We start from the raw sequence: 12,090 nt of genomic DNA, 5'->3' as shown, positions 1-12,090 counted from the left end.
AGCTGTAGTTCTCACCCAGGTATAGGTACATACAACATTTATTAATAAATATAAGTTTCTTTGTGTTGCTCCTGAACAAAATCAGCAGATAGGTTAAATATCTTTAAATATACTTTAAAAGTAGAATGCCTTAATTATGTTTTATAAATTTTAAAATGTACTGTTAATAGCCTTAAATGTTTGAAAAGGACAAAAAACACATTAAGATTTCTCAAAACTCTTTTAAAATTTTATGCAATAATAACAAAAAGTGAAAAAGGAATTGATATAATAGCCTATAACAGAAGATACTTCTGCTTAAAGAGAAAAGAACTCAAAAGTCAAATTTTTATACTAAATGCTTCTGACATCTGTAAGTCTCTTCTTATCTCTAACACTCATTGTCCTCATTTCCAAAATGGTTCTGCTATTTAGAGAATGAAATGGGATAAAAAAAATTTCTATAAATTTTGGAAAAAATAAAGCATTATTCCAATATAAGATATCAGCAATAACTGGGCAAATGAATGTAACATCACACAGAATTTTGATTTTCAGAATTACCGAAATTAGTGATGATAATGGGTAAAGTTAACATATTTCTCAAAACATTTCACTCTGACCAAAGATCAGTTCATGTTTAATTTACTTTTCATTACTTCCAAGAAAATAAAAATTAGAATTTTAAATCTGATAAAGTTTAACTATAAGTAGTAACACTAATATTTAAGCTTCAGATTTTCTAAATACTTACATTACTTGCAAACTTTCTGCTGTTAAATTATTCCACATAATCTCATTTGCCTGTAGATTTTCATTGTCTTCTAGTAAGGAAGTATCAAACTCAATTTCTTGCTCCTTAGCAGCCGTCGTTCTAGTAAAGTATGCCAAATAATTTTGATCAATATGAATGTACTATCATAATATGTCTTAGTACATACCAAAGGCAGAATATTTGTTCTTATTTAAAATTATGTTAACAAAGTAGAGTTAAAAACAAATAGAATAAATCAAACTAAACCTTAGGCCTCAAAGATCTAGTCAAGTAATTTCAGCTTAGCTTCCTCATTTGTAGAATACAGATATTAACCTGCTTTATTCCTTCCTCAATGGTAATGAGTATAAAATAAGATGATGCATGCATGAAAAAATCATTGATTATTATTACTATAAAGTTTAACACAAACAGAAAACCATAAGTTTATTATTATTTAATTGTTAAAAAGAAAATACAATTTCATGGATTAAATATGGGTTTAAGCAGTGATGTAGTAGTAACAACTGAAAAACTTTTCAAGTTCATTATATAAATTAAATAGTTATCATCATTGAGAAAGGATTTTGAAAATAATTAAAAACAAATTAATATGAAATAGCCTATTTCCTAACAAGCTCTTCAATATTTCTTACTTTAATTCAGTTAAATATTATATGGTTAAAAAAAAAAAGTAATACTGTCATAAATACTGAAAGAAGAATGAAAATATCATACATACCTGTGAACATCTATAAAATTATTGTATTCTGTGCTAGGGTCTATCTGTTCAACTGACATTTGAATCTCTTTATGGACATTCACTATTTCCTCTGTAACAAGACTGGTTATCTGGCTGTATTCATCAAATATACCTTTCCTGAAAAGAAAAGAAAATTATACAACATTTTAAAGTTTTATCAGGGAAACATAGGCCCAAAAAGGATTTAAAACAATATGAAATATAATGCCAATTTTTACAGATGGTGATTTAATGCACCACCTTATTTCATATACCTGGATAGTGAAGTGAAGAGATTATACACGTGTACAGATTAACAACTTACATTTGATATAATATAATAATTGTAAATGATCTACAGTAAGGCATTACATCGTCCAATATCTATCTAATACATCCAAAGTGTAAGCCAGTGTTAATCACTTTCCATTTCTAAACATCACCACTGAAATGCTGATTCCGTAACATGGAACTGTGGATCAACTCCTGTCTATCTAATGTTTCGTTCAGTGCCTGCCGCTTCCTCACATGCCCTAGCTCCTGGTTCTTCTCTTGCTCCTGGGCCTCTGCTCTTTTTCATATTATACTTAGAGAGTTTAATTGGTTTATACCTTCAATGACATCTCAATCTCTTCTCCTAACCTCCAGTTAGTAGCAAAAATAATCATAAAAGTTATTGGACTTATCTAATAAATGCAAAAGGAAAAACTATTCTGTTACAAAGACCCAATCCCCAACTTAAGAATGCTATGCCCGGCTTCCCTGGTGGCGCAGTGGTTGAGAATCTGCCTGCCAATGCAGGGGACACAGCTTCGAGCCCTGGTCTGGGAAGATCCCACATGCTGCGGAGCAACTGGGCCCGTGAGCCACAATTACTGAGCCTGCGCGTCTGGAGCCTGTGCTCCGCAACAAGAGAGGCCGCGATAGCGAGAGGCCCATGCACCGCGATGAAGAGTGGCCCCCGCTTGCCACAACTAGAGAAAGTCCTCGCACAGAAACGAAGACCCAACACAGCCATAAATAAATAAAAACACACATTTAAAAAAAAAAAAAAGAATGCTATGCTGTAAAAATATACTGTTGCTCATTAGTAGCCTTAAAAAGTGTGGACCAACAAGCTTATCCTGCATATACCCAAATAAATATAAGGCCTTGTTTGTTTTTCTTTTCCAAAGTCATCACTCATAAAAAGTAATCCTACAAAACCTCTCTTATTATGAAGCATTCTCTCAATTACTTCATTCTGAATAGCAAAATACTGTTTGGGTTAAAAAAAAATTAAATTCAAACTGCTTCAGGCAATGCTAGCTTGGAATGATTACAGAAATCACCTGATAGACACAGTTTAAAGAAAAGAGGGAGGCAGAGAAACTTAATACAGATTTAGTAAATATCCCTGGGGTTATGACCTCACAATTGAAAGTACTGAATGATATTAATGTAAATAAGAGTATCTAGATAATTCTTAAAAAGCAAAACAGTAAGTGGTTATGATGTGGAGATCATTAACACATCTTTAAGACAAATGGGGAAAAAAAGGAAGAAGTCTCCTAACGTTATATGAATGAGTACTTGTGACATAGGATTCAATTTCAGTGATACTATCATGCTTGGATTTTTTTAAATGCTAGGTCTAAAAAAATTTATTACAAAGTAAAGATAATACAGTGTGTGAAACTATTATATGTCTCAAAAAAGGATGTTCTTGTGATGATGAAGACACTATTATTGAAGATTCATATGGAGAGTTTGAGAAAATATTGATTCATAAAATGAAAGTAGGAAAGGAAACGTTTATAGATCAACAATATGTAATTTAAAGTAGACATTACTAAATTTATGAATTAAATATTTTAAGTAGACATTTCACTATTTCATCAATACCCTTAGAAGTTGACATATTCAAGTTGACTAAAAACACTTTATCTTTTTTTGGGAAATGGGGGATCACCTAAACCAGCAAATAAAGGAGATGAAGTCTACCATAGGGTGGCATATTGAATTGATCTGTATGGTAAACGTGTATGCATTTGAATTACTGACCAACGTTGTTTGCTCCTTGAAGGGAAAAATTGTGACCTACTCATCTCTACATCTGCAAGCACCAGGGTGCTTTGCATACAGCAGAACTTCAATAAACGTTTGTTCATTTTAATCTCATACAACAAAAAGCTGGCAAATAAACCAAAAAATTATTTCCTTTGGGCTTATCAGTTGCTCAAGATTTAAATCCAATCCTCTGGAGGTAGATATCCACTTCTTAACACTTGTCAAGGGAATTCCCTGGCAGTCCAGTAGTTAGGAATTTGTGCTTTCACTGCCAAGGGCCCAGGTTCAATCCCTGGTTGGGTAACTAAGATTCCACAAGCTGTGTGGCACGGCAAAAAACAAACAAACAAACAAAAACTAACACTTGTCAAACTAAAGATTTTTTTTTTTCAGCTAAATTTCTAGCTAACTGGAGCAAAACAAAAACATACAAAAATAAGAGACATTCTTGGGGCTAGCTAGAAGGTTGCGGAGATGAGTGAGTGTAAACTGAAAGGATAACAGAAGTGAAAACAAGGTAGAAGAGGTGTGAAATACCCATTGAGCTAGTTCAATGATGCAGCTTACAAAACAAAGACAATTTTTATACGAAAGGTGAACTAGCAGAAAAAAAAATGTTAAAATCATTTTATGAAGGGATTTTATATCAAATAGGAAATGTATCTTACAGTGCTTTTATCATTTCTTCTTGCATCTTTTGTAAGGAATCCAGAAGCAGAGGAAGTGTAGTGTCATAATACTGATTCTGATGAAGCTGCGCCCCTTTCAATGCCAATACATATTGATTATGCAACATATGAAGTTTCATTGTGGCTTTGTCGTAACGTTCCTTAGCCTTTTCAGTTTCTTTCCCTGAAAAAAACATTGAATAAAGTTAGCAAAGAGATAATTTTAAAAGTTCTATCTTCACTATGTGCAAACTGAGTTACCACTATTTCATGTTATCTCATACATTTTATGAATAATCAAAAGGTTACTGAACATATACTATGTTTATTTGCCAGTACTTTGTACAAAGGATGCTCTGAAGGAAGCATGCACTGCAGTAAATGTTTGGTGAATAAAGGTTAATGTACAATTTTTGGAAAAATTGTACAGATATATGATCCTTCTCATCTTCAAGGAGCTCACACCAAACTGGAACAACAGTGCACGTGAAACTGTATAACCAAGAAAACAAGAAAGTTTGTAAATAATGTTAAATTTTGAGGTCTAGGTTTGAGATATGAATCAAGACCAGGGAAGTCAGAGGAGACTGTGGAGAAAACAGACCTAAAAAGATGAGGCAAGTCTGGAAAGGTATAAGAAAGACAGGATAGACAACAGTTCCTCCCTCTCACCCTCTCTTTCTCCATTTCTTCCTTCCTTTCATTCAGTAAATATTATTAACTGTTCACCCCAGTTAATAATATTTATTATTATTAGTGCTAGAACTGTGCTAGACATTGAGAATTGAGTATTTGGCAAAACAGTCTTTGACATACAGCCCATGGTCTAGTGATTTGAAATATTGAGTGAAAACATGAAGAGAAAAAGCAATGTTCCATCGGCAAGCAAAGCAGTAAGCTCAAAGACAGCAAGTTTTGAGGAAATGAAGGAAATGTGTCTGTACAGGTAGGACAGTTTTAGGTTGTGAATGACTTAGAAATCAAGCACAGAAATTTAAACTTGATGCAGAAGAAGTCTAAGAGATGATAATTTTATGAACTAAAACTTTTTGTGGACTTCCCTGGTGGTGCAGTGGTTAAGAATCCACCTGCCAATGCAGGGGACACGGGTTCGAGCCCTGGTCCAGGAAGATCCCACATGCCGCGGAGCAACTAAACCCGTGCACGGCAACTCCCGAAGCCCCCGCTCGCCGCAACAGAGAAGCCACCGCAATGAGAAGCCCACGCACCGCAACAAAGAGTAGCCCCCGCTCGCTGCAACTAGAGAAAGCCCACGCACAGCAACAAAGACCCAACCCAGCAAAAATAAATTAAATAAAATAAATTAATTTAAAAAAAACACCTTTTGTGGTTCCTTTACTAAAATCATTCAGAAAATACTTACAGACTGGTAATATAAATGAATGACTATACAAATAAATGAAATTTTTAAGCAGATCTTCAATGTTTGATGCAAACTGAACAAATATTTCTTGTCAATTATTGAGATTTAGGGAATAAACTTTTCAAAGTATATATTAATTTTTGCCCTCTATCCAAGGAGACTCCTCCAAATGAATCTTTCCCCAAAATAGATCTTATGTTGAGAATTTTAGACACCAGAGGCTCTCCTCTGCTTCCAATCTGTTCAGGCTCAGCATCCATCTGGGTATTCCCTATAGACAGGAGTCAGAAAAGTATTCCCTATTGGAGAATGTCCTCAGCCGAGGGCCAAAAGCAGAGAAAAGGCCAGGGGTTTTGCAGACAGAGGAAACCTCAGACCATGCTCAGGTATAGCAATAGAATTAGAACAATTTTCTTGCCTTTCTCATCACTTTCCTAATTCTGAGGCAAGGAACTACATCCAGCTGGTGAAAAAGGAAACAGAACTTTCCAGCAGACTGGTATGTCTCTATTACTAACAAATTCTAGTGTTTCTGGATACTAGAACCACCACTGACTTCTCCCGGGGAGCTGCATATAATATTTTACAGAGCATAATTCTCTAGCGAAAGACCATTAGCTGGTTCCTATTCAGAGGGATATTCATAATTGTCCAAGTTATTCACAAAATGTTGCCCTGGATAACCTATTTCACTTTATAACATAAAGAACTTGTTGATGAGAAAATAACTTAATCACTAGGGTATATTTCCTAACCCTTTCACAGCTGACTAGAAAGAGATTCTAATACAGAGTGAAAGAGATACACTACAGTGGGAGGATGGGAGCAAATATATTAACTCAGTTCTGATCTGAAGGAGTCAGAAAAAGATAACATTAGCCATCAAACGAGTGGGTTTTCTCACTTTTTGACTGCAACCCACAGGATAATATATTTTACACCATGAACCAGTAAATAATCATATAAATTTTTAAATACATAACTGAAATAAGAAATTCATTAAAAAATTCTTCCCCTTATTATGAAGGATGCTCTGTGATTTTTTAAAAATTCTATCATTTGAATTATGAATTTTTAAAAATGTTCATTCGGAAACCAATAAATTTTTTGCCTCATCTAATATAAATCCCTAGAGTAGTTGTAACTTACTCTGTATGGCATTAACTTAGGAATTAATAAACCACTTCAATAATACTAATCACAAATGATTTTTTAACATTCACAGGAACACATCTGCCTACATGTTCAGTTACTTTAATAATTTTTTCATAGAATACTATATTTATTTGCCCATAAACATTGCTACTTAGCATCCATCTTGCAGAAACACATTTCTAAAAGAGCCAGTACAATTGATACATCTATGGCCAGCCCTGCAGCCTTCCTCTAAAATGACAACCCCCTTTTCTGCTTACCCACATGAGTCAGGGGGAGACTCCCATGTGAAGATACCACCCAAGATCCAAATTGTATTCCCAACGAAATAGGTACCAATCTTTCGGCTGGGAGCTATGTCACATTAACGCCTGAACACCCGCTGGAGTGAAAGTCCATGAACATTTGCTGCAGAAGTTGCCAGAACAGCCCTTTCTAAGGCCCTTTTCCTTGAGTTAGTTTTGTTTTGCTTTGTTTTGTTTTTGATTCATCATTTTTAAACTAGTTTAAGTTGCTGTTGCTTGGAATTCAACAAATTCTGACAACAGACATTTCAAAAGTTCACGTACAATTATGCAGATAAATTAATTCTAAGTAATAAAGAAGTCTTCTGGGGTCCACGTGTTCATAATAAGAAAATAAGGCAACAATATTTGAGTACTGTATTCTAATTTGTTGATTTTTATTATAAGTTTAAAAATTATAACTAGTAAATTCAATGAAGTCCATATTTTATGTCACCTCTTTAAAAATATTGCTTTTTATATGAACTCTATTATTCCCAATTAATTACTTAGATTTTTTAGTGTAACTTCAAGAGTCAAGCTCTCCACACAAACATTTTCATGGAGACATTTAAACCATTTAAACCGCCCATCTGTCCTCCTATTGCACAGATTTTTAAGCTGCACACCACCCATCTGTCCTTCTAGCTGGTATAGAAATGACGCATGAAATACACAACACTCAGCTCACTAAGATTTTATAATCCAAAATTACATTAGAAAAGTTAAGAACTTCCCAAATAATTTTTTTCTCTTTATCGGATACAGTGTACGACCAACAATCTGAAGAAGGCTATCATAGCCAAAATCTAATTATCAACAGCTTACCAGTGGTCATTAGCAAATTTAGAAAAAATATGCTTTTGAAAACATCTGAGGCAGAATCCATTACATTAAAATAATAATACATAATGCTAAAAGATTCTTTAAAAACAGCTTTGGGTCTAAAACTGAAATTGGGGTATGTCGTAGTAGGGCTCTTTTGTTGGTTTGTTTGTTGTCCTCTACGCTCATAGACACTCATGCACTTGGTTATAAGATGTACTTGGGCATGCACCCCATACTTCCTCCCTTGTAGACATGAACAAAAAGTTTCAAAAACATGCTCACTTGCCATGATTTGAAACGGGATCCTATTGTACTTTTTTTTCTTGATTTGTTTTAAAATAAACATTTAGGGTCCCAAAGAGACTACATAAGTAAATTCAAGAAATAGTAATACTGTGTGAAAACCAAAGTTACAACTAAAAATTTTTTTAATTCCATTCACGTAAAATATATTGCAAAATACTACCCACCACCATTCCTGCCACACAGCTTTTTGGTTCAGAATATCTCAGATCAATATTATACTTTCTTAACTTTTAAATAACTACACTTGAGCTTAAAATCAATGTGAAGTACACAGAGTGAATAAATTCTAATGACAGACACAGAATCATACCTCTGTTCCTGTATGCTTTTTTTTTTTTTCAAATGATGAGAAGCACTGAAGCAGGGAATGGAGTTATTCTATGTGTCAATTAACAGGGAGAAAAACATTCAATTTTTCCTCCTCCACATAATGAAATTCACAAAGAGATTGAATTACAATTCTTTTCCACCACTTGTTGACAAACCCGTTTAATGTTTGTAATAACAAAGTGTGTATACAACATGTCATGCCACAAACAATATTATGAAGCCAGCAAAACTCAATTATGTATGTTTGACATCTATAAGAGACAGGCTAGACTAGCCATTAAGCTAGTCTAGAAAGTCAAGTATTTTTTATTATAAACTTCTGAAGCATTTACCATTTGTTAAATATTATGGTGAAAAGCCTCTGGATAATAAATGAGAAGTGATTATTTTCCAAAAGTAAACCGCAAGTAGTCTCTGCTTTGATTTGGATAAATAAACATTCTCCCACCTTACATTTGTCCTTTCTTTCAAAACGTTCCTCCTCAACTACATAACGTTTACTTATTACTCTGAGTAAAAAGAAAATGAATGAGAATTCATCTTAACTTACAAGTTATTTGGCCTAAATGTCTGCATATGTTTTTTCACTTGGAAGTTAAAGTTCAAGTATGATATGTGGGAACAATGAATGAGCTACCTATTTTACTCAGTGATGTTCTGAGTCAATTTTCATCTCAGCTTCTCCTTTGTTTAGCTGTGCAACCCAAGCAGATCATTTAATCTGAATTTTAGCTTCTAATTTTTAATCCTGGGAGTTAAATCGTGTGCCCTTCTCAATCCATTGGCTTGTGATGGAAATCAAATGGCAGAAAGTTGTCACAATGCACAGTTAACAACAAAGGCTAAAGAAGACACAGAATTTGGAGAGCTGAAAAAACCTTTTTGATTATATGCTCCTATGAAGCATTAAAAAATACAAGATGTGCATCCATAGTGTGCTAGCTTTAATAAATTTCCTAGTATAAGAAAATTTGATGTATCAATCAAGAAATATTTATTGAAATGCATTATGAGTTTTAAACTGTTCAAGGAACTAAAACAGTGATATTTTAAAATTCAATATAAAATACCTTTAAAAAGCAAGCTTCCTAGTTTGGAAATATCAAGGAAGGAAATATCATTTCCTTGCATATAGTGACTGCTAGATTCAATTGACCCACAGTCTTTTAATAACCTATAAATTGAATGATATACCATGGTCAAAGCTATATTCTCTCTCTTTTTTTTTCTTAATTATTTATTTATTTATTTATTTATTTATTTATTTATTTATTTGCCCACGTGGCTTGAGGGATCTTAGTTCCCCGACCAGGGATCAAACCTGTGCCCCTTGCAGTGGAAGCCCGGAGTCTTAACCACTAGACCGCCAGGGAAGTCCCAAAGCTATATTCTCTAACAGCAAAGCTGTGCATGGGGGGATTCTGAGTAGCTGGGCAGCAGCATAATTCTGAATCTCCCACATATCATCTAAAAATATAATAAAGAACAAAAAGAAAAACAAAACCTGCACCCTCAGTATAATAGGCAGAGAATGTCCAAATTTTAAATTTTCAATGTGTAGAAAAATAAACATCAGGGCTTCCCTGGTGGCGCAGTGGTTGAGAATCTGCCTGCCAATGCAGGGGACACGGGTTCGAGCCCTGGTCTGGGAAGATCCCACATGCCGCGGAGCAACTAGGCCCGTGAGCCACAACTACTGAGCCTGCGCGTCTGGAGCCTGTGCTCCGCAACAAGAGAGGCCGCGATAGTGAGAGGCCCGCGCATCGCGATGAAGAGTGGCCCCCCGCTTGCCGCAACTAGAGAAAGCCCTAGCATAGAAACGAAGACCCAACACATCCAAAATAAAAATAAATAAATAAATAAAAATAAACATCAAATCTTTGCAAATGATCTCTCACCCTCCCACTGCAAGCATTCATGGACACCAAAGACTGTTCTGAAAAAAAAAAGAAAAATGCACTAAAGAGAGAAGAGCTAGCAGTATGCCTAAGACTCATCTAAAACCACCATAAGAATAAGAAGATCCACCCTACATGTGAAAGTACTGAAAACGTGTAATGATAGATCACCGAACTGACTACAAGGAAGGGACTTAAAAGTGCATATGGAAGATAACGGAGGCAGTCTTAGAAAGGTAATACTTCAGGCAGAAATGGTTAAAACGAAGGGACTTTGGTAAAGGGAAAAAGAAAAAGTCCTGCAGAAAAAGAAAATAAAGAAAAATAAAAGGACACAAATCTTTGTCAAGAACATGAAAAGAATGAGATTCTATCCTACTTGGCAAGGTAAAAAGTTAGGCTTACCCTGGGCCTCACTTTTTAACTTGCCAAGTAGGGTAGAATCTCATTCTTTTCATGTTCTTGACAAAGATTTGTGTCCTTTTATTTTTCTTTATTTTCTTTTTCTGCAGGGGAAGGGTAAGCTGTGACAAAGTGAGAGAGTGGCATGGACATATATACACTACCAAACGTAAAATAGATAGCTAGTGGGAAGCAGCCACATAGCACAGGGAGATCAGCTCGGTGCTTTGTGACCACCTAGAGGGGTGGGATAGGGAGGGTGGGAGGGAGAAGGAGATGCAAGAGGGAAGAGATATGGGAACATATGTATATGTATAACTGATTCACTTTGTTATAAAGCAGAAACTAACACACCATTGAAAAGCAATTATACTCCAATAAAGATGTTAAAAAAAAATAAAAAATAAAGAAAAAAAAAAATTAGGCTGCCTCAATTTCATGGATGTGGGCAAAAGAGACAAGACTCTTGGGACAGAGACAAAGGACAGTTTATTTCTCACAGCAGTATGAGTAGCTAAAGTATCATCATTTGTGAACAAAAGACCGTAAAGTCAAACAACACCCAACAAATACACAGAAAATGTATGTACCATGTATAACAGATAAAGGGCTATTCACTGTAATATACCTTTTAACTTCTTAAAATTTGAAGAAAAAAAAAGACCAAACTTCAATTTTTTTAAATGGGCAAAAGAACTCACTAAAAAATAAATACTTTAAAATGGGCTTTAAACATATAAAGAGGTGGTCAACCTCAATCTCTCACTCATAATAAAAGAAATGCAAATCAAAATTACCTACCAAATTGGCAAACACTGTTTTGGCAAGGATGTGGAGAAACTGATACTCATACATATCTAGTGGGAATGTAAATCGGTACAATTTTTATAGAAGGAAATTTGGCAATATCTAACAAAACTACACACACATTTATATTTTGACTCTGCATTCACACTTCTAGAAATTTATGCTTAAGATATTCCTTCAACAATAAAAAAAAATAAAAAACTTACACACAAGCTTATTCATGGTAGTAGTATAAATAACTGAAAAAACTACAAATAAACTATATGTCCATACACAGGAAAGTGCTTGAATAACTTATAATGAAGTGCTATGCAGCAATTAAAAAGAATAACAAAGAAATCTACAAACTGAAATATTGAGATCTTTCAGGATACAATGTCAGGTAGAAAATCAAAATTAAAAAGCATATCATAATATTGTAGTTTTTGTATAAGAAATAAAGAGATATAGTTAAAGAAGATATAGTTCTCTAAATATCTACTTTTGTACAGTTCTGACTTTTGA

General features: G+C 34.3%; 1 protein-coding gene across 6 annotated transcripts in view; it reads right to left on the bottom strand.

Annotated features, from left to right (window-relative positions):
• Positions 1–12,090, bottom strand: part of FER (FER tyrosine kinase) — a 434,937-nt gene that overhangs the window by 316,135 nt on the left and 106,712 nt on the right. For all 6 annotated transcript variants that reach the window (XM_061189502.1, XM_061189501.1, XM_061189497.1 and 3 more), the window contains 3 exons: positions 4,193–4,376; positions 1,476–1,613; positions 734–853 (listed from right to left, as the gene is read on the bottom strand). In XM_061189502.1, the coding sequence (XP_061045485.1) occupies positions 734–853; positions 1,476–1,613; positions 4,193–4,376 (442 nt within the window). The remainder of the gene's footprint in view (positions 1–733; positions 854–1,475; positions 1,614–4,192; positions 4,377–12,090) is intronic.

The sequence above is a fragment of the Eubalaena glacialis genome, chromosome 4, assembly GCF_028564815.1.
Source record: "Eubalaena glacialis isolate mEubGla1 chromosome 4, mEubGla1.1.hap2.+ XY, whole genome shotgun sequence".
NCBI classification, from domain to species: domain Eukaryota; kingdom Metazoa; phylum Chordata; class Mammalia; order Artiodactyla; family Balaenidae; genus Eubalaena; species Eubalaena glacialis.
Note: the sequence above shows the minus strand (reverse complement) of the source record. Positions and strands in the feature narration are given on the sequence as shown.